The sequence below is a fragment of the Sphaeramia orbicularis genome, chromosome 12 (assembly GCF_902148855.1).
Source record: "Sphaeramia orbicularis chromosome 12, fSphaOr1.1, whole genome shotgun sequence".
NCBI classification, from domain to species: Eukaryota; Metazoa; Chordata; class Actinopteri; order Kurtiformes; family Apogonidae; genus Sphaeramia; species Sphaeramia orbicularis.
This window is the reverse complement of record NC_043968.1, coordinates 403,361-426,607: the sequence shown is the minus strand read 5'-3', so window position 1 is coordinate 426,607 and position 23,247 is coordinate 403,361. Positions and strand designations below refer to the sequence as shown.

At 39.3% G+C, this 23,247-nt stretch overlaps 1 protein-coding gene across 1 annotated transcript in view; it reads left to right on the top strand.

The window, feature by feature from the left end:
- The window catches only part of LOC115430766 (phospholipid-transporting ATPase IC-like), a 33,988-nt gene extending 11,913 nt beyond the window's left edge, over positions 1-22,075 (top strand). The window contains exons 9-29 of the mRNA XM_030150957.1: positions 1,421-1,579; positions 2,133-2,221; positions 3,511-3,701; positions 3,790-3,874; positions 6,411-6,534; positions 6,882-6,925; positions 7,660-7,816; positions 7,943-8,131; positions 9,411-9,523; positions 9,622-9,786; positions 10,743-10,854; positions 11,911-11,986; positions 12,067-12,199; positions 13,843-13,971; positions 14,074-14,230; positions 15,076-15,299; positions 16,565-16,648; positions 17,483-17,728; positions 19,068-19,206; positions 19,308-19,438; positions 20,854-22,075. Coding sequence (XP_030006817.1) covers positions 1,421-1,579; positions 2,133-2,221; positions 3,511-3,701; positions 3,790-3,874; positions 6,411-6,534; positions 6,882-6,925; positions 7,660-7,816; positions 7,943-8,131; positions 9,411-9,523; positions 9,622-9,786; positions 10,743-10,854; positions 11,911-11,986; positions 12,067-12,199; positions 13,843-13,971; positions 14,074-14,230; positions 15,076-15,299; positions 16,565-16,648; positions 17,483-17,728; positions 19,068-19,206; positions 19,308-19,438; positions 20,854-21,087 — 2,981 coding nt within the window. The 3' untranslated portion in view covers positions 21,088-22,075. The remainder of the gene's footprint in view (positions 1-1,420; positions 1,580-2,132; positions 2,222-3,510; positions 3,702-3,789; positions 3,875-6,410; positions 6,535-6,881; positions 6,926-7,659; positions 7,817-7,942; positions 8,132-9,410; positions 9,524-9,621; positions 9,787-10,742; positions 10,855-11,910; positions 11,987-12,066; positions 12,200-13,842; positions 13,972-14,073; positions 14,231-15,075; positions 15,300-16,564; positions 16,649-17,482; positions 17,729-19,067; positions 19,207-19,307; positions 19,439-20,853) is intronic.
- Positions 22,076-23,247: the final 1,172 nt, after the last annotated feature.

Sequence of the window (23,247 nt, the reverse complement as noted above, 5' to 3'; positions counted from 1 at the left end):
GGTGCATTTTGGGAATTGAACTAATTATCAGAGGCAGAGTGTTTGACAAAAATGACTGCTGTTGAAAATCATTTGCGATTTATATGCATTTAAATGTTCAGGTTCCGCATGTAACACCAGTGGACACGATGGGTTCCATACCAAACCTGGAATGAGACTGAGATTAATGAAAAATGTGTGGTCATGTGTGGATCAGAAAACCCACTAGGATCCACACATTGAACACAGTGTCTGTATTTAGAGTCTATAGAAGAACATTTACACACGTTTACACATCTAATGCACTGACACGTAGGGAGATTTAATGTCCATATTTGGGTCCTGTTTTTTAACCCACTATTTGATTATAAATTCATTAATTATGGGATGGATCAGAGCAAGAGTATAACTTTTTTTGCATTTATCTGAGGTCATCATTAGGTCCATCCTGGGGGGAAATATGTAGGGCTGTGTATCCGCAAGAATCTGCCGATACAAATCACAATACTAGGATCACGATACGATATATCACGATATATCATGATACTGTTAAAAAGGCAATTTTTTGTTTGTTTCTTTTTTTAAATGATTATTTCCTGGAAGAATAGAATTACAGCAGAAATCTGCACAAATACTAAACACATTTTTATTCGATCCCAACAGGATCTAATGTTCTGTCACAAAATGTTCCTGTGTTCAAACTGAAATTCTGTTTTACAGACGTTACAGTTTCAGATCCTGTTCAAATGTTCAGATTCTATTAGTTCACAACTAATATCAGAACAGTATTTGAGTTCAATCCCAACAAAGAAACATCTGCTTCTCAGACAGTAAAAAGTGCTTTTAGGATGTTTCAAATAACCATTATTTAATAAAACAGTGTTAATAATAATAATTAATAAAATAGAAACAATAAAGAAAAACTAAAATGAACCTCCACAATAACTGCATTTGAATAAATACCTAAAAATATTGATACAGTACTTTTTAATATCAATACAATACTTTTTAATATCGATACTGTACTTTTTAATATCGATACAGTATTGGGAAATGAAATATCACGATAATGTTGCCGAACCGATATTTTCTAACAGCCCTGGAAATCTGTCTACATTTACCTTTTATTATTGGGTCTAAAAAGATGGAAAAGTGACAGATACTAAAATAAATCCAGTTTCAGAGAAGAACCCGTTTAGTAAAAGCTGAACATGTGACTGTGAACACACCCCCAGGACGTCCATATAAGGACAAGAGCTGGAACGGTCTGATGACATGGGTTTAGAAAAGCAGTGTTTATTCCAGGTTTAGTTCTTGTTGATCTCAGACCGAACCTGAGCTGATGTTCTGTTCTGGTCGGAGCCGTCGTGTTCTCTACGGACCCAGATGGGACTGAGAACCAGCTGCGGTCTGTGGTTAACGTTCTGGTGTCGTTCTGCAGCTCTGATCGACTGTGAGGAGCCCAACAACCGTCTGGACAAGTTCACCGGGACCATGTTGTGGAGGAGGGAGCGCTACCCTCTGGACCTGGACAACATGCTGCTGCGAGGATGCAAGGTCCGCAACACCGAGGAGTGCCACGGCCTGGTCATCTTCGCAGGTCTGAACACACACCAAGACCAGAACCAGAACCAGGACTAGGACCTGAGAAAAAAGTCATAATTCAGACTTTTTTTTTCTCAGAATTCTGACTTTAATCTCAGAACAATATATTTTTTTAAACAGTCAGAATTCTGACTTTTTTCTCAGAATAATAATTTAAAAAATATATTGGACTTAAATTTTTTTTTCCCAGTGGCCCTAATCCTCTTCCGTAGAAATTCAGTCTCTGCATTTTACCCATAATGCATACACAGTACCTAGCATTAGCACTAGCATTAGCATTCCTTGATAATGAACAGTTTATACCATATTATAAACTAGCATCATAATGTATTTGTATATTAATTAAGTTTATATTTTTAAAATATCTGACACGTATGTAATTAAAATGTTTCACAGACTCCTCCCATCGGACCCTTTGATGGTCTGGTTTGGGTCCGCAGACCATATGTTGAACACCCCTGACATTTGTGTTTAATGTGAACTTAAAGCGTCCCGTTTCCTGATTCATGTCAAATTAATCTAAATATTGGATTAATGTGTCGCCGCAGGAGCCGACACCAAAATCATGAGGAACGGCGGGAAGACGCGATTCAAGAGGACAAAGATCGACAAACTGATGAACTACATGGTCTACACGGTGAGTCTGTCTGTTGGTAACCATGACAACGACGACGGGGAAATCCAATTAAAGCCACAGGAGTCACCGCTGTGGGAGAATCAACCCAGAAATATTTCAGAACCAGAGTTACCATATTAAGACAATAATGTTGGATTATTAAGTTTGATGAAAGTTTAAAAAGTTAAATACAAAGAGCAGCTGCTGCGTTTGGGTCAGCTGGGAATTTGGACAACTCTGCCAATATTAAACCTTTTTCTTGTTTTTTTCTTGTAGTTACCGGTTTATTCTTTTAATATTTTTGAATTTCCCCTGTTCAGCTACTTTCTTATTTTTAATGACTGTTTTTTTGTTGTTGTTTTTTTTACATAATTACAACTTCATTCTTTCTTTATTCTAACTTTATTTCCTCCTAATATTATGACTTTGTCTGAAGAAGTCTCAAAAATGAATTTCTTGTTAAAATAATCCAACTTTACACCCACGTCACTCCTCTCCAAGGTTCTAATAGTTTTGGATTTTTCATTATAGTTTAGTTTTATTTAGTTTAGACTTTTTTTTTTCTCTAATTCGCTTAGTTCTAATTAGTTTTTAGAGCAGGTTTGCTAGTTTTTATTAGTTTTCGTTATTTTCTAAATGCTTAGTCTTAGTTTTCTAAACCACGAGTGACAGACTTTTAAATATCATATGGTGCCTCCAGCTTAAATTGCTCAGGGGAAATAAATCGATTTCGTATCAATCTGACATTGACAAAGACGAAAACGAAGGGACTTTTAGCCATAATTTTTATCCGTTTTAGTTAGTTTTGTAAACACACAATACAGTTTCAGTTAGTTATCTTTTTTTTTTCTTTTAATTAGTTTTTATTTATTTCAGTTAACGAAAATGTTTTGACAATTCTAGTTTTGGTCATTTCGTTAGTTTTCATGAACGATAATAACCTTGCTCCTCATAAGTTTTTCTCTGAACATGTCAGATTTTTGTTGTTTTATTTATCTTCCATCTGGAGTAGAGTGGCTCCTGATGAATGCTGCCTTCATGTGCCATTAGGAAAATGAACTTTCCCTCTTGTGAATTTGAGTGCGTTGTGTTCAAGTGCTTTCGTTGTTGTAGTAAAATGAAAAATGGGTGAAACTAAATTTATGGTGACACCTGCTACTGGGGTGAAACAGTTTTGGACGTGTTCATTCATCTGATACAGCAATTTTTTTTTTTAATATAATGTTTTTTGTTTTTTTTGCAAGTTTGTAATAAAAGCTAAATAAATGTCCAAAGTGGAGTCTAAATCCTGTGTGGTTGTGTTGGTGCAGATCTTCGTGCTGCTGGTCCTGGTGGCTGCAGGTCTGGCCATCGGACACACCTTCTGGTGGGAGCAGATCGGCTCTAAGGCCTGGTACCTGTTCGACGGGAAAGACCAGGACGCCTCCTACCGGGGCTTCCTCAGCTTCTGGGGATACCTGATTGTCCTCAACACCATGGTGCCCATCTCGCTCTATGTCAGGTCAGTGAACGCACCATCAGCTTAATGCCTCACCTGTGGCGGGCGCCACGGTCACTCACCATCTCCGTTCTCTTCTGCTCACGCTCAGTGTGGAGATCATTCGACTGGGTCAAAGCAAGTTCATCAACTGGGATCTGCAGATGTACTTCGCTGAGAAGGACACGCCGGCAAAGGTTCGTTTAGAAGTTTAGTCGTGTTTTCCAATTTCAAACTTTGTTTTTTATTTTAACCAGACTGGTCCCACTGACATGAGGGTCTGTTTGTCATGTTCATGGGGGCGTGGCTTAACCATAATACAAGCATGAGCAAACACAGAAACAAACGTATACAATCAAACCAAACATTTACACAAATATATGAAGTCCATTTTTGATCCCAGTCACTCATTTTTAGGTGAAATAGATTTTATAATAAGAGGGCGTGGCCTAAAATGATTGACACCCCATATTAATCTGTGCAGAATCATCAGGCAGCTTCTGAACTTCAGAAAAAATGAGTCAAAAAAGAGATTTAACCAAATACTGTTCAGACCAATGAAACACTCTTAATACATATATAGATATGTACATTCTACTATATTTTAGTCCATTTTAGCATATTTTAACTTTTGTTTGTTTTGCATATTTCAGTGTATATTATCATATTTCTTGCGTATTTCGGTGAATTTTTGCATAGTTCTTGTATATTTTATTGCGTTTCATCATTTCTTGCATATTTTATATGTATATATATAATATTATATATATACATTATATATTTATATTTTTTTCTGCGTCGTTCTTGTGTATTTTATGTTAAATATTTTAAAAAGTATGTATGAAAATATCTATATAGACATTTTAATACATTAGAAAATTTTAGCATATTTAACCTTTTTTTTGCATATTTCAGTCTCTGCATATTTCCTGCATATTTTGGTGTATTTTTGCATAGTTCTTGTATATTTTATTGCATTTTATCACATTTCTTGCGTATTTTGTTTTTTTTCTGCGTAGTTATTGTATATTTTATGTTAAATTTTTTAAAAAGTATGTATAAATATGTCCATACATTTTAATACATGTTAGGACATTTTAGCATATTTTAACTTTTTTTGCATATTCCTTGCATATTTTTGTGTAAATTTGCATAGTTCTTGTACATTTTATGTTAAGTATTTTTAAAAACTACATCATATATATATATATATATATATATATAAATATATATATACTGTCAAGGAAAAAAACGCACCATTTTTATTTTCTCAATTTTTTTCCGAAATATGACAGTTATTGCAAAATTACAACTACAATGAGTTCAGTACTATTCTGAGTCCAAATGAAATGATTGTTTTCCTGGTTCCAGTTGATTGATTTTGATTAGCAATAAGAACTGTGTTTGTGTATTCACACCCATGTCTGCTCATGAGTGAAACTCACAGATGAATTGGACCTCTCCTCAGTTGTGCACAACCATTCCCTATAAAGACATCAAAATGCAGCAAAACCACATTTGTCCACAATGACACCACTACTGCAGCCGGACAGAGATGGGGCCACATCGGGCTGAACTTGTCACGTAGATGTGACAGCTGATCGTCACGGTCCTGTGCAGCGGTTGTAACACACGGTCGACCAGATCTGGGACGGTGGTTGGAGGAGCCGGTGGTGTGGTAACGCTCAGCAGGGCGTCCAACGGTAGAGTGGTGGAGTCCAAACAGCCTGGCTACGGCCCGTCTGCTCCGTCCAGCTGAAACCTGCCAGTGGCCCCATCTCTGTCCGGCTGCAGTAGTGGTGTCAGTGTGGACAAATGTGTTTTTGTTCCATTTTGGTGTCTTTATAGGGAATGGTTGTGCACAATTAAGCAGAGGTCCAATTCATCTGTGAGTTTGACTCATGAGCAGACATGGGTGTGAATACACAAATACAGTTCTTACTGAAAATCAAAATCAATCAACCGGAACCAGGAAAACAATCATTTCATTTGGACTCAGAATAGAACTGAACTCATTGTAGTTGTAATTTTGCAATAACTGTCATATTTCTGAAAAAATCAAGAAAATGAAAATGGTGCGTTTCTTTTTTCCTTGTGTGTACATTTTAATACGTTAGTACATTTTAGCATATTTTAGTGCATTTGATCATTATTTTATTTATTGTAGTGTATTTTTTCATAGTTCTTGCGTATTTTAGTGCATTTTACCAAAGTTTCCATTCAGGAAGCTTGTCATTGAATGTTTTTAACCGATTAATGGTTTGAACTCTAATCTCCATCTTTCAAACCATGGTTTTCTGCACAACACTGATCCATCACATGCTTTGAAATAGTCAGAAAGATGGAAGAACGACCTAAAGCCAGTGAGTGGGAGGATGGGACTGAAAAGAAAGGACACTATTAGTCACAGATTTGTTTAAATGTTGTTTTTCATGTAAATTTGGATTTGTTTATTTTCACTTGAACAGATGAAAATCATCCAGTGAGATGGAACATTTGTTCATTTATTTGTGTAATAATTCTGCTCTGTGATATTTTCCTCAGACTAAACCTGTCTTTTACTTTCTTAAATGTCCATATTTGGACCTTTATTGACATCTTGAATGAACTCTAGTTGTTCAATAATATAACGAGTCCTTATAAATACAGATCAGTGGCCTCCTCATTCTGTCCTGGTGTAGTCGTAAAGGTGTAAAATGTGGGTGTGTCCTTTAAACCATGTGACCCCCGCAGGCTCGGACCACCACCCTTAACGAGCAGCTGGGTCAGATCGAGTACATTTTCTCCGACAAGACGGGAACGCTGACGCAGAACGTCATGCAGTTCAAGAAGTGCACCATCGCAGGACGTAGCTACGGTAACGACCGACCCCCCCACCAGCACATTTAGGATACAACCAATCACAACGCTCCGATCCAAAACACCTGATCTGATCTTATCTTATAACCTTACCTTACTTTACTTTATTTTATCTTATCTTCTAACTTTACCTTAAAAACTTCTTACCTTTTAACCTTACCTTACCTTATTTTACCTTACCTTATAACCTTATCTTATCATGTCTTATAACCTTACCTTACCTTTTAACCTTATCTTACTTACCTTATAACCTTGCCTTCCTTCACCTCACCTCCATGTGCATGTTTGAGTATTTCACGGTAATGATCCTGTTTAATTGATCTGTTTTGGGTTTTTCGTCCACAGGTGACCCGACCACGGCTAAGGGGGTCCAGTTGGACCGAGGACAGGTAAAGCAACCGCAAACCATCAATAATCAGACCATCACATATCATAATAATAATAATAATAATAATAATAATAACGAAACCATGTGATTTTAATAGGCCCTCGCTGGCATGTGTTCCTGGGCTCGGGCCTAATAATAATGATAATAATAATATAATAAAGTAACAATTTAAAATGTGATATTGTATTTCATTGTATGTTTTGTAATAGATTACCTGTTATTTAGAGGTTATGTTGTTGGTATTTTTTGTTTATACCATAACTGCCTATGTCATGTTTTTTTCAGTCACAGCCAATGATGTAAAACTAATCAACAGTGTTAATAGAGTAAAGCTACGCAGAAATCACAATTTGACCAAAAATATGACTTCGGCAGTTATGCTATAAGGCTAATGATTTGTAAAATTTGAATAAGGAAAATATTGTGGGGAAAAAAGGAGCACTGACCTTTGACTTTTGGATCCAGACTCATTTGTTATTCCTTAAAGTATCTGCAGATAATTTACTGAACTGCCTGTTTATTTTATGAAATCTGATTTAAATGGAAAAGGCTTCGGTTTAATTTCCCACGTTTATCATTTAAAAAAAAAAAAAAGAAAAGCAGTTTTTTTGGGTTTTTTTTCGGACTGAAATTGACCAGAGTTGAATGTGATAAATTTGACCAAATCCTGGAATAATAACAGTCAGAAGCGGCCTGTTTACCCATAATGCTCTGCTGTGGTGTCCCTGGTTTCAGCCGGTGGACTTCAGCTGGAACCAGTACGCCGACAGGAAGTTCCAGTTCACCGACCACGCCCTGGTGTCCTGCGTCCGCTCCAGGAAGGACAAGGACGCCGTGGAGTTCTTCAAACTGCTGTCCCTCTGCCACACCGTCATGGTGGAGCACAAAGACGGTAACGCCACACACACCTGGGCCGGTCTGGGCTCACAGGGGCCGGTCTGGGCTCACTGGGGTCGGTCTGGGCTGGGTTCTGACCCGGTCCGGGCTCGGTTCTGACCCGGTGGGTTGGTTTTTGCAGGTGAGCTGGTCTACCAGGCGGCGTCTCCTGATGAGGGCGCTCTGGTGACAGCGGCCCGGAACTTCGGCTATGTGTTCCTGTCTCGGACCCAGGACAGCATCACCATCAGGGAGGCGGATCAGGAGGCCACCTACGAGATGTTAGCCCTGCTGGACTTCAACTCCGACCGAAAACGGATGTCCATCATCTGTAAGAGTCCACCGTTTAGTCTGGATCTGAAGAAAATATAAAGTAAAAAAACTATATACTTATATAATATGAAGGAAATAGTAAATGATAAATACAGTTTGACCAGATTCAATTACATAATAAAATAAAGTTTAGTCTATTTTATCAAATTATTAAAGAAAAAAAAACAGTTTTATAGTTTTCTGACTCATCCTACTGGAGGAAGTTAGTTCCATGACACTGAGGGACACAAGGAAAGTGTGTGTGTGTGTGTGTGTGTGTGTGTGTGTGAGTAAAAAGGTGTGTAAAATACAAAATAATATTTAAAATGCATTTAATTCATGTTTAAGTGAGGGGAAACACTTAAACACAGAATTAAATGACTTTGTCATAAATATTTGGCACATTTTAGAAAAAATCTGGGGTAAGTGAAACGTGGACATGAAATGATGACGCAAAAAGAGAATCACCCAATTATTAGATTTTAAAGTAACTGAGAGATAAATTGAATTGATGAAAATAATTGTTAGTTGTGTCAGTAAAAGACACAGCACAGTTTTAGTTTGATCAGACTGGTGTGTATTTCCTGCTCTGATCTGCTGTGTGTATTTCCTGGTGTGTACTTCCTGGTGTGTATTTCCTGTTCTCACCTGTACTTCCTGTTCCAGTGTGTATTTCCTGGTGTGTATTTCCTGGTGTGTATTTCCTGTTCTCACCTGTACTTCTTGTTCCAGTGTGTATGTCCTGGTGTGTATTTCCTGGTGTGTATTTCCTGTTCTCACCTGTACTTCCTGTTCCAGTGTGTATTTCCTGGTGTGTATTTCCTGGTGTGTATTTCCTGTTCTCACCTCTACTTCCTGTTCCAGTGTGTATTTCCTGGTGTGTATTTCCTGTTCTCACCTGTACTTCCTGTTCCAGTGTGTATGTCCTGGTGTGTATTTCCTGGTGTGTATTTCCTGTTCTCACCTGTACTTCCTGTTCCAGTGTGTATGTCCTGGTGTGTATTTCCTGGTGTGTATTTCCTGTTCTCACCTGTACTTCCTGTTCCAGTGTGTATGTCCTGGTGTGTATTTCCTGGTGTGTATTTCCTGTTCTCACCTGTACTTCTTGTTCCAGTGTGTATGTCCTGGTGTGTATTTCCTGGTGTGTATTTCCTGTTCTCACCTGTACTTCCTGTTCCAGTGTGTATTTTCTGGTGTGTATTTCCTGTTCTCACCTGTACTTCCTGTTCCAGTGTGTATTTCCTGGTGTGTATTTCCTGGTGTGTATTTCCTGTTCTCACCTGCACTTCCTGTTCCAGTGCGCTGTCCTGATGGGAGGGTTCGTCTTTACTGTAAAGGAGCCGACACCGTCATCTACGAGCGACTGTCTCCAAACTCCAGACATAAGGAGACCACTCAGGCCGCTCTGGACGTACGTTCACCTGCTTTCACCGTCCAACCGTCTGTTTGGACAAAGTGACTCTGAGGTCACAGGAAACATTTTGTTTTTATTGTCTTTTTTTTTTTCAGGTTTTCGCCAACGAGACGCTGCGGACGCTGTGTTTGTGTTACAAAGACATCAGTGATGCCGAGTACAACGCCTGGTCCAGGAAACACAAAGAGGCTCAGGTGACCATGGTGGACCGAGACGCCGCCCTGGACCGGGTCTACGAGCAGATCGAGAACAACCTGATGGTATGTTTCCGTAAACCGTGGTTTCCATGGTTACGAAAATGACACGAAAGTGGAAAGATCACTGAGAAGTTGGACATTTTAACCCAACTGTCGTCATTTATCTGAGGTTGGGTTCTTTCTATTGGTCTAGAACACATGAGGGTAGAGGTCTGTCATTAGCTGAGGGGGAGGGGTAGGGGCAGGGCTTAGAGCAGCAGAGTGCAGTCGGTGAGAGAGACATGGAAGATTTTTATGACTTTAATCAGCGTTTTAGTAGTGAATTCATGTGAATAGTTGTATATAATAGTGATAGTGCTGTTCTGGAGTGTTCTACTAATGTGATTGGACGTTTTTTGGTCGTAATAAATAAGAATTTAAAAATTCAAGTCATTTTTTTTTTTTTTTTTTTTTTTACTATAGCACATTGTTTTAAACATTTATTACATACAATGATAATTAACAGACAGATATTGAATGTTAAGTTCTTAACAAAAAGTTTGCATTTACATTTATGCATTTGGCAGATGCTTTTTTCCAAAGTGACTTACAGGGGAAAACCAAACAAATCACTCAGTCAATCAAATTTTATTTTTATAACGCCAGATCACAACAAAAAAGTTATCTCATGACACTTTATATATAGAGTTGGTCAAAACCAGACTCTAAGCCAATTTACAGAAACCCAACAGAAACAGAAGATTAAAGACATAAAGCAGCTGTACAGTTAAAACCAGTGTCGTACAGAAGAATAAAAAAAGCAAAATGATAGACTAAAATACAAGAATAGATTTAAAAGACAAAAACAGCTGTACAATTAAAAGAGTGAAATAAAGTTTTAAAATAACTGCCAAAAAAGCCATTTTCTGGCACTTTTATTGCAAAAACAACATAAATTTCCCCCGTTCTAATGGGAGTCCTTTGTAGAGTTAAAGCTGCTTCCCCTTCATTGTGTCTGAGTTAAACTCGTCTGTTTTCAGCTCATCGGAGCGACAGCCATCGAGGACAAACTGCAGGACGGAGTACCGGAGACCATCGCCAAACTGGCCAAAGCCGACATCAAGATCTGGGTTCTGACCGGAGATAAGAAAGGTGGGATCAGCTGAGGACGGTCTGGTCCAGTTTGGGTTTGACTCACTCAGCTCTGAAAACTAAAACCACAGCACACGTCCCCAGATTTGAGGAAATTCTGAAATGGAATCAGAAGTCACCTGGTTAAAGTTTAGATTTAACAAAGATCATGACACATGACCATAAAATCCAGTAACTGTTAGAATCAGATGCGATGCGTTTAAATGCACTTCAGAAATAGGATAATCCATAAACCCTGGTGTAGACGTTTAGTTTCCCACATGTTCAGATGGAACAGAACTAAATAAATCAGATGAACCTGTTTACATGCATGAAGACCTGGGAGGACTGGGACAAATCCAGGTGTGTTAATCTGATTGATTGTAATCAGATTACTGCTGTTATCTGGTAAAACAGATCAGATTAGACTGTTCACATGATCAATAATCATCTGATACGGATCAGAGGATCAGTGTAAACGGGGTCAGTGTCATCAGTGTTCAGACGTACGGTCACGGAAAAAATGATTATTTCATCCAAAGTCATCAAAAACACTGGTTCTGTAATCCAGTCCTAACTCCTGTGTGTGTCATGTGACTAAAACAGACAGAAAAGAAAACATGGAATGAATAAAAGCACTGTTTTTGTCAGTACAATGACATAGATACTGATGGAAGAACTGAAGGGATTTTGGTGTTTATCAAGAAAACATGTTAAATGGATCGATATCAGCTCTGAAATTAAACTACTATGAGCTGTTTTTGTTGGTATCATTATATTTGTCCAAACAAATGGACCTTTAGTTGGACCAGGCATTAAAATGAACAAGAAACTGAAGAAAACAAGGGGTGGTCTAATAATTTTTTTCCACGACTGTACATCTGAAAATCCATGAATGTAAACAGTTAAATGATGGGATCTAAGACGGTGCCCTGAGGGATCCCATTATCAATATAATGACACACAGACTTACGATCAATAATAATCTGATAACTCCACTGATCAGATACTGACCAGAGTTTTAGTGTGGATGGAAAACAGGCTCAGGGGTTTTGATTTGACTCCTTATTTTCCCAGAAACGGCAGAAAACATCGGATACTCGTGCTCGTTGCTGACTGACGACATGCAGATTCACTACGGAGAAGACGTCAAGTGAGCGCACGAACATCTCACGCCGACTTCGTGCACCGTCTTTCGTATTTGTCTAAACGTTTGTGTCTGTTCGTCTGCAGCGAGAAGCTCCGGACGCGTCAGGAAAACAGGAGGAACGAGCCTCTGACCCAACGACCAGGTAGAAAGAAAACAGCTGAACCGTTTTTCACCACGCCAGGAAAGAACGCTCTGATCATCACCGGAGGATGGTTGGTGAGTCAGAGTCTGACGCTGGGACGGGGATGGATCGGACATTTTTTTGCTAAGATTACCGTACTTTCCGGGCTATAAGGCGCACCGGAATATAAGCCGCAGGTGTCCACGTTGTGACGTGAGATATTTACACAGAAAGACGGTAAACAGAAAGATTATTTAAGTATTTATTTCCATCCCTTCACTGCTTTTTTCCAAACAGCGGCTGTAACACGACAGGAACAGGCTGGTTCAAAAACCCAGAAAAGTCATTGATCTGTATCTTCATCTTCTTTCTGCTCATTAAACCACTGCAGTCGTCTTCTTCAGTGTTGGAGTTGAACAGTCTCACATTCTCCATCACACTCCTTCTTCGTCTCTCCTCCGTTGTTGCTCAATGGCACTTCCGTCCTGCAGCTCTGTTTCCTTCTCAGACAGACGCATCAATTCCTTTTAACTTAAAAGCTGCAAAATATGCATTTCTTCGTGTGTTTGTGCATGATACGCAAAATGATTGTTAAAAGTTCAGATTAAAACTTCTCCTCTTCATCACCTCTTCCACCTGTCTCTCACTTTTGCGCTTCCTGCTAGAGCGCCCCCTGGTGGCCGTTAGCCCGTATAAATCTGTACTCGAGCTGCATCACTCTATAAACCGCGGGGTTCAAAACGAGAAAAAAGTAGTGGCTTATAGTCTGGAAAGTACAGTAATTAGTTTTTGATCATGTAACAGTTTGTTGTTGCAAATAAATATCAATTTTAGATGACATTTAGGCAATATAATGTATATAATGCAGCTTTTGTAATTTTTATTACGAAAAGTGTGTGGTGTTTTAATTATGACATTTATATTGAATTATTAAAACATATTTTTTCTTAGTAATTTTTTTATTTTTTGATCAATTACGAGAAATTTCAGGCGACCCCATTTGAATTCCAGGCTACCCCAAGGTTGAAAAACACTGGTCTAGTTCCTATTGATCACTGATAGAAGTCAGATATGGACTGTGATTGGATGAGTTGAGTTCTCCTCCAGTGAAAGTCCCGCCCACTTCTATAGTTAGATTGATGTGCGTCCAGACCACAGGACTGGGACATAGAACAGAACCAGGACTGGGACATAGAACAGAACCAGGACTGGGACATAGAACAGAACCAGGACTGGGACATAGAACAGAACCAGGACTGGAACATAGAACAGAACCAGGACTGGGACATAGAACAGAACCAGGACTGGAACATAGAACAGAACCAGGACTTGGACATAGAACAGAACCAGGACTGGGACATAGAACAGAACCAGGACTGGAACATAGAACAGAACCAGGACTGGAACATTACATTACATTTACACACTGTTAGTGAATGTCGATCTGTACGTGTGATGCAGATGAAAAACAACCATTGGACCAACTCTGGTTTATCTGTAACAATAATGTCCCCATTAAATCAACCAATAAAATAAATAAATAAAGACACATCTCTGCTTTAATTATCCAGTAGAAGAAGCACTGGTTTAGTTTAAATCCAGGTGGTGATGGTTTTGTTTCCGATCATCACCACAGTTCATTTCCTACATTTTTATTTCCTTGTGTTGGCGCTGATGTCTTTTATTTGTTTTTTATTAGTCTTTTATTGGTGTTTTATTTGTCTTTTATTTCTATCAGAATGAGATTCTGTATGAAAAGAAGAAGAAACGCCGCCGCCTACGTCTACATCGTCTGGGAAAGCGACAGATTCCCAGCAGTCCTCAGGACGGACAACCGATGAACGACTGGGAGAAGGAGATGAGACAGGTAGGAGGCGGGGTCAGGGGTCAGAGGTCACAGCAGAAGGACCTTTTACTAACCAATGCGGAGCACTGGTCAGTACTGATGTGGTGCGTGCATGTCTTCCAGATCGACTTCGTGGACATGGCGTGTGAATGCGAGGCGGTCATCTGCTGCCGCGTCACGCCCAAGCAGAAGGCCAACGTGGTCAGTCTGGTGAAGAAGTACAAGAAGGCCGTGACGCTGTCCATCGGAGACGGAGCCAACGACGTCAACATGATCAAAAGTAAGACGCACACGGTGATGGACGCACGCCACCGCGTTCCCACGGGCCTCGATACTCCGCCACGTCCAACATTCATCAGGTTCAGGAACAGTTAAAGATGTCAACGCAACATGTGACACAGAGTCCACATTTTACAGCCGAATGAACCCGGACCCCTCAGCAGTTCACAAAACCAGAGCGTCATTTTTGGAACATAAAGTCATTATTTTGTGGAGAAGAAAGTTTATATTATTGAAAACAAAGTCATTTTCACAAACAAAGTAGTTATTTTCAGAAAGAAAGGTATTATTTTCAGAAACAAAGTCGTTATATTGAGAAACAAAGTCATTTTCAGAAACAAAGTTGTTGCTTTTGGACACAAAATCGTTACTTTGGGAAGCAAAGTTGTTTTCAGAAACAAAGTTGTTGTTTTTGGAAACAGTTGTTTTCAGAAAAAATGTCATTTTCGGAAAGAAAGTTGTTAATTTTGGAAGCAAAGTCATTATTTTTGAAAATAAAATTATTTTTGGAAACAAAGTCATTACTTTGGGAAACAAAGTAGTTTTTGGAAAGAAAGCTGTTAATTTTGGAAGCAAAGTCATTTTTTTCAGAAACCAAGTTATTTTTGGAAAGAAAGTCGTTACTTTCTGAAATGTCATTAATTTCTGAAACATGGTCATTACTTTCGTTAGCGCTGTGGGACATGTTGAATATGTAAAATGGAAGTGTAGGTCCAGCGCTGTTCCAGGATAAAACTCTTTTTGCTGTTGTTGTTGTGGGTCAGTTGTGGTTAAAGGTGAACGGTGCTGGAGGTTGACCTTAAACCTGTTAACACCCCCCCCCCCCCCCCCCCCCCCCGTGTCCAGCTGCAGACATCGGTGTGGGCATCAGCGGTCAGGAGGGGATGCAGGCGGTCATGTCCAGCGACTACGCCTTCGCCCAGTTCCGGTACCTGCAGCGCCTCCTGCTGGTGCACGGACGCTGGTCCTACATTCGAATGTGCAAGTTCCTGCGTTTCTTCTTCTTCAAGAACTTCGCCTTCACCCTGGTCCACTTCTGGTACTCCTTCTTCAGCGGATACTCCTCACAGGTGGGACGGTTCATCCACGTACTCACTTCTACACGTTCATTCACTCTGACATGTCTGGATTTCAGGTTTTTTCTAGTGCATCAATATTTTTATTTTGTGGAGTTGGACGGTTTGAGTTGAGTTTTTATTTAGTTTTAGTGTTAGAGGAGGAAATACCTGACCTGAGAACATCCAGAGGTAACAGCAGTAGAAGTCCAGATACTGAAGGAAAAGTCCAACGAACTCGTTACTGCAGGAAAAACGACAAAGTCCAAGCCAAGGTTCTAATATTTTTGGATTTTTCATTCTAGTTTAGTTTTATTTAGTTTTGACTTTTTTTTCTCTAATTCAGTTCATTTTAATTCATTTGTGGAGAAGGTTTACTAGTTTTTATTAGTTTTCATTTTTTTCTAAATGCTTAGTTTTAGTTTTGTTTTAGTTTTGTCGTCTCTTTTCTCTTCTTCTCTGTCGTCGTATTCAAATAAATCCCAGACAGGACTCTGCTGCTTTCTCCCAACTTTAGTCTCCATGTTTCCAGGTAGAGTGGGGACCAGAAGACGACTGGAAACCACAAGTGAACACAAGTGACGGACCAAAAAGTGTCGTATGGTGCCGCTAGCTAAAATTGCTAGAGAGAAATAAATCGCTTTCGTATCAATCCGACATTGACAAAGACGAAAACGAAGGGAATTTTATCCATAATTTTTATCCGTTTTAGTTAGTTTTGTAAACACACAATACAGTTTCAGTTAGTTATCGTTTTTTCTTTTAATTATAGTTTTTATTTATTTCAGTTAACAAAAATGTTTTTACAATTCTAGTTTTCATCATTTGTTGGTTTTCCTTAACGATAATAACCTTGGTCCCAGCTCTATCTTGTTTTTTGATCATAGATCGTATGTGATCTTCACCAGTGCATTCACAGGAACAGTCTTCTCTCTGTGTTGTTGTTTTGATCCATTTTGACTGAAACTAAAATGAACATAACACATGAAATGCTTGTTTTTGGAATGTAAGCAGCTGGAGAACCGTTTCTGTTGAGATGTATAAAGAAAAAGTCATCAGAAAAATAAATACAAATCCTGAAAATTCTACTTTGGCTTTCGATTCTCAAATGATTATTTACTAAATGTCCCTTTATTGTGCAGCACTTTCAGTAAAAACATCATTAAATTGCATTTTATTTAAAAAGATAAAGCGTCCAATCGGAGGATGGAGCTGCTGTTTTGTATCCATGGAAACGGTGTTGACCATGTGGACCTTCTGACCTGTGGTTGTGTTCGCAGGTGGCCTATGAGGACTGGTTCATCACTCTGTACAACCTGTTCTACAGCAGCTTACCCGTTCTACTGGTCGGACTCCTGGACCAGGTACCGGACCCGACTGGGAAAAGCCCAGTCCAAACCCATCTGAAAAACCACCGAGCTGGTCTGTGTCCGCTCGTATTTAAGTGACCGTCGCTGAGGTGGAGCAGTGACGTTTAAATGTGTGGTTTCAAATACGGTCATTTAATCTGAGTCATCAGTCAGTCCCATTTTATTGATATAGAACCACATCATAACAAAAGTTATCTCATGACAGGTGTAGAACTGGTCTAAACCAGACTTAAGCCTGGACTAAGTCACTCCTGTGGTGATGCCATCCATGTGTTTTTTTTATTTTTAGGTTATTTGTCCAATTACAAACCCTGGTTTCACCGATTTACCACCGTTTATCATGTCTGTGGCATTGGGTTGTATTTTATTGTGTCGGATGGACAAATGGATGGATGGAGGGATGGAGGGATGGAGGGATGGATGGACTGACTGATGGGTGGATGGATGGACGGACGATTGGACAAATGGATGGATGGTTGGATGGACAGATGGTTGGAAGGATGGATGGATGGATGGACGGATGGTTGGTTGGACGGATGGATGGATGGATGGATGGAGGGATGGATGGACTGACTGATGGGTGGATGGATGGTTGGAAGGATGGATGGATGGACGGATGATGGATGGACGGATGGATGGATGGATGGACGGACGATTGGACAAATGGATGGATGGATGGACGGATGGTTGGTTGGATGGACGGACGATTGGACAAATGGATGGATGGACGGATGATGGATGGACGGATGATGGATGGACGGACGGAGGGATGGATGGATGGATGGATGGTTGGATGTAATGCGTACCTAAACCGTCCTTCGTCTGCAGGACGTCAACGATAAGCTGAGTCTGAAGTTTCCGAAGCTGTACCTGCCGGGTCAGCAGGGCTCGCTGTTCAACTATAAGAACTTCTTCATCAGTTTGTTCCACGGCATCTTCGTGTCGCTCATCATCTTCTTCATCCCGTACGGCGCCTTCCTGCAGACCATGGGGCAGGACGGAGAGGCGCCGTCCGACTACCAGTCCTTCGCCGTCGTCACCGCCTCCTCGCTCATTTTCACCGTCAACCTGCAGGTCAGTCGCATGGCGCCGCTTCACAGCAGGGGCTTCTGGGTAATTCACCCCAGGTTTGGGTTCATGTCATTCCAGATGGTTCATTCATTTGTTCATATGGTTTAATAATGACTTTCATTTGTTTCCATGTTTTATGAATTAATTCACACATTTATCAACTAGTTTCAACATTTTATTCGTTTTCAAGTTGTGTCAAATTAAGAATTCTGACACATTTTGTCAATTATTTAGACACTGATTAATTCATGTCCCATTCGATGAATTTTCCCCTTTTTTATATTTATTCAGTCACATTTAATTGTTCACATTTAGAGTCATTTGTTGTTTCAGTTGTTTCCTTCGTTCTTCTCGGTGGTTCTTCTGGGTTAAACTGGACCAGTTTAGCTCTTTTGAAAACGTTTCGTCTCTCATCCAAGACACGTCTTCAGTTCTATTAGAACTGGACTATTTCTATTGGACGTTCTATCAGAACTGAGGAAGTCTGTTGAGACGAAATGTTTTCAAAAGAGCTAAAGTGGTCCAATTGAACCCAGAAGAACCACCAAGAAGAAAGTCCAGGTAAACACAGGCTAGTTTCTAATGAATCCAGATAAATAACAGCTTTTATTGACATACTCACATCTTTCTTCAGGTAAAAATATCGGTTATAAAAAATATCAGTTCTGCAGTATATTGTGATATTTCATTTCACAATACTGCATCAATATTAAAAAGTACTGTATCAATATTTTTAGGTATTTATTCAAATGCAGATATTGTGTAGGTTTATTTTGGTGTTTTGTTTTTTTTAATTATTTATGTCTTATTTTTTATTTAACACTGTTTTATTAAATAGTGGATTCTTTGAAGCATCCAAAAAGCACTTTTTACTGTAGGAGAGGCAGATGTTCGTTCCTTTGTTTGGATTGAACTCAAATCCTGTTCTGATGTTCGTTCTGAACTTATACAATCTGAACATTTGAACATGATCTGAAACTGTAATGTCTGTAAAACAGAATTTCAGTTTGAACACAGGAACATTTTGTGATAGAACATTAGATCCTGTTGGGATCAAATAAAAATGTGTTTAGTATTTGTGCAGATTTCTGGTGTAATTCAGTTCTTCCAAGAAATTATTTTAATAAAGGTAACAAACAAAAATTGTCTTTTTAACAGTATCATGATATATCGTGATATATTGTATCGTAGTATTGTGATCTGTCTCATATCACCAGATTCTTGCCGATACTCAGCCCTAGTGACAGTGTTCATGTTCAGTCTGATCTACGGTTGAAGTATTTCCTGATGTTGCGAGGGCAGCTTTTGTTGTGAACCCGGTCTAAAACCTCTGGTCCCTCAGATCTCTCTGGACACGTCCTACTGGACCTTCGTCAACTGCTTTGCGGTTTTGGGAAGCATCGCCATCTACTTTGGCATCATGTTTGACATCCACAGCGCTGGGATCCACGTCATCTTCACTTCCCAGTTCACCTTCACCGGTCAGTCCCACAGAAACCTCAGATTGTGTTGAAGTGGATCTGCTGTTGAACCCGGTCCACCGTAGCCCTTCGTCACTCTGATTGTGAGTCGTGTGTTGTAGGGGTGGCGTCCAACGCTCTGCGACAGCCGTACCTGTGGTTGACCATCATCCTGACCGTGGGCATCAGCCTCCTGCCCGTCATCTGCATCCAGTTCCTCCATAAAACCATCTGGCCTTCAGTCGGAGACAAGGTGAGTCCAACCAGTCCTTCAGCGGCGCCTCCTGATGGCCTAAAGGCTAATGCTAGGTGCTGAGTGTATTATGGGTGAAGTGCAGTGACCAAGTGTCCAGTTGGTCAGCTGGTGTTTCATCCATCCTGGACTTGAGCTATGTTCAGGTACACCTGGGAAAATGTAGGTTTTATGAATACTTCCTACCCAATCAATGAATCAAACTCAGTAATGTTACCGTTGTATTCCCAAAAAAAAGTCAAAATGTAACAAAAACATAACAAAACACATTAGTAGAACATTCCAAAACAGCTCTATGACTATTATATACAATTATTTACATGAATTCACCACTAAAACACTGATAAAAGTCATAAAAATCTTCCATGTCTCTCTCACTGACTGCACTCTGCTGCTGTAAGCCCCACCCACTTCCACCCCGCCCCCTCAGCCAATGCAGACCTCGACCCTCATGTGTTCGAGACCAATAGAAAGAACTCAACCTCAGATCAACTGCACAAAAATTGAGTAAAATAATGAAAAAAAATGAGCAAAACTGAATAAAAATTGTGTAAAATGATTAAAAAATTAACAAATTTGAACAAAAATTTAGTAAAATAATGACAAAATGCACAAAACTGCACAAAAATTTTGTTAAATAATGGAAAAATGTACAAAGCTGAACAAAAATTGAGTAAAATAATGAAAAAAATGAGAAAAACTTCCCAAAATTAGGTAAAATAATGAAAAAATTAGCAAAATTAAATAAAAATTGAGTAAAATAATGAAAAAATTAGCAAAACTGCACAAAAATTTAGTAAAATGATGAAAAAATCTCCAAAACTGAACAAAATTTGGGTAAAATAATGAAAAAAATTAACAAAAATGAATAAAATTTAGTAAAAAAAAAATGAAAACGTGTACAAAACTGAACAAAAATTTTGTAAAATAATGAAAAAAATGAACAAAACCCAAAGACAATTTAACAAAATGTGGAAAAAATTGATCGATGAACTATAGAAACTGGAAGAATCTCGATAAAACAGTGGAAAAAACACTGAAACTCAACAAAAACCCGTCCATTCCCACTAGTAGAACGCTCCAGAACTGCACCGTCATTATTATATTCAATCACTGACATGAATTCACTGAAACGCTGATAAAAGTCATAAAAAATCTTCCATGTCTCTCTCACCAACTGCACTCTGCTGCTCTAAGCCCCACCCACTTCCACCCCTCCCCCTCAGCCAATGCAGACCTCTACCCTCATGTGTTCTAGACCAATAGAAAGACCCCAACCTCAGATCACAGATGACGGTTTCCGTGGTTACGGTCGTTTAAATGACGGTGGATGAACAATGTGGCGCCGGAAACACAATCGTCTTTAAAGGGTTCAATGAACCAATAAAAACCGGACCTGGTTTTTGTTCCGTCAGGTCCAGAGGAACAGGAGGAAGTACGAGCTGGAGCTGGAGGAGGAGGAGAGGAAGAGGGCGCCGGCGTTCCAGCGCGGCCGCCGCTCCCGCCGCTCTGCCTACGCCTTCTCGCACTCCCGTGGCTACGCCGACCTCATCGCATCCGGTCGCAGCATCCGGCGACGCCCTCCGACCCGGGGAGGACCCCAGGACAGCATCCGGGAGGTTCCTCAGACGGAGGCGGAGAACATCTGATGGGCGGGGCTGGGGGCGGAGCCAGACTGAGCCCGAGACTGTCGAGGCTGTAAATACAGACGTTGACCATAGAGGATGTGGACCAATGGAGCGCTCCGAGACTCGGCTACTGCTCCGCCCCGATGGGAGGGAGGGGACGTCAAACGAAGCCCCGCCCATCCATCGTCCACGCACAGACTGTTAAAGCTCACCGAAGACGCAACCGCCGCCGCCGGGGTTTCCTGTCATGCGACTGTGTGACTGCTAATGTTGTTAAACTCAGGATTTTAAAGTGAAAAGACGTATTTTTAGTTCCTTCAGCCACGTTTCTGCGTAAATGAGACGCTCGACACGTCTCCAGTTTTAGCCTGATATTTATGGAATACTTGAAATCACACTTTCATCCGTTTAATCCCTTTTTTTCTCCAAACAGGCTAATATTTTCACATGTCAAAGCGCCTCCTTTTTAATATTTTCTTATGAAATATGATGTCATGTTAATATGTCGGACTATGCAAGGTGGTTGGATGTTACAAAGTGTCTTAACTTAAAAATAAATTGTGATTATTTTCTTTATCAGATGTCTTAAGTGACCTTACAGACGGGTGTTTTAATCACTAATTTAAACAAGTTTCTTTTCGTTTCGTCCATTAAATCTGTTACGAGGCTGTAGTTTTTCTTCTCTCAATGTTTATTTTTTTGACTGTCGTTAAATTAGAACTAACGAGTGTCGGCTCTTTATCATTAATTCAACAAATATTAATCAGGATTTCTTTTGTGTTTGTTTCTTGTTTACAACAAACCCAAAGAAACTTTTCAGTTCCATTATTGACGTTATCGTATCCAGCGAACGGTGTGAAGCCAAATCCAACCTGATCTGTGACTGTTGTGGTCACCGTAGTGTTACTGTATGCAGACGATGTGGTTTTATTACTGAGAGAGGAAGCTTCTGTCATATCATGGTATTTTATTATCTGCTTGTTAATAAAAAGCCAAAGGCACATGTTAACCTACGAGTGTTCATTTGTTGTATTTATTTGTGTCAAGGTTATAATAGTTTTGGATTTTTCATTCTAGTTTAGTTTTTATTGAGTTTAGACTTTTTTTTCTTTTATTCTGTTAGTTTTAATTAGTTTTTAGTGCAGGTTTGCTAGTTTTTGTTTTGTTTTTTTTTCTAAATGCTTAGTTTTAGTTTTTTTGTATCTTTTCTCTTCTTCTGCGTCATATTCAAATAAATCCCAGACAGGACTCTGCTGCCTTCTCCCAACTTTATTCATGTTTCCAGGTCGAGTTCGGATGAGAAGACGACTCTAAACAAGTGATGAGAAGTGACGGACCATGAAGTGCTGCTAGCTGAAATTGCCGGAGCAAAATAAATCAATTTCATATCAATCCGATGTTGACAAAGGTGAAAATGAAGGGAATTTTAGCCAGAATTTTTATATGTTTTAGTTTCGTATGTTCACAATACAGTTTCAGCCATCGTTTTTTTCTTTTAATTATAGTTTTTATTTATTTCAGTTAAGGGGGGAAAAAAATTCAGTTCTAGTTTTTTTCATTTCGTTAGTTTTCATTAACGATAATAACCTTGATTGGTGTAAACTATAAACTATATGGACATAAATATTGGGACATCTCATGCCCACAGCTGTCCTGTTTATGATGATTTTTTTTTTTTTTTTCTCCTGTAATGTTTTCAGTCAGTGAAGATGAATTTCCCCACGGGGACCAATAAATTAAATCTAAATCTAAAATTTGACATAAAAACATCAATATTTCCTTAAAGTTTAATGGTAATTTTTTCTTCCTCAGTTGTGAAGATGGTTAGTTGTGGTTGAAAATTATTTACAGTCAAATCCAAAATTACTTTATCAAAATGTTTACATTAACAAATTATCTTTAGAATCCCTCCCATGGGCTGAATTTGTACAATGCAAAAATCACACTGACGATATTAACAGTCAATGATGTTAAAACTCTTTTATTTCAGGTTCCACATTCAGACCAATATGATCTAAAGTGGATCAGAACCAGTACAATAACAGAATAACCTGTCAATAATGACAAATATAAACTTTACTTTGAGTGTAAAATACTTACATCTACCAACTCTCACAAACAACAATCAAGAACAAACTGATATTTCTTAAGTGTAATTTGACCAGTATTCTGCCTCCATTT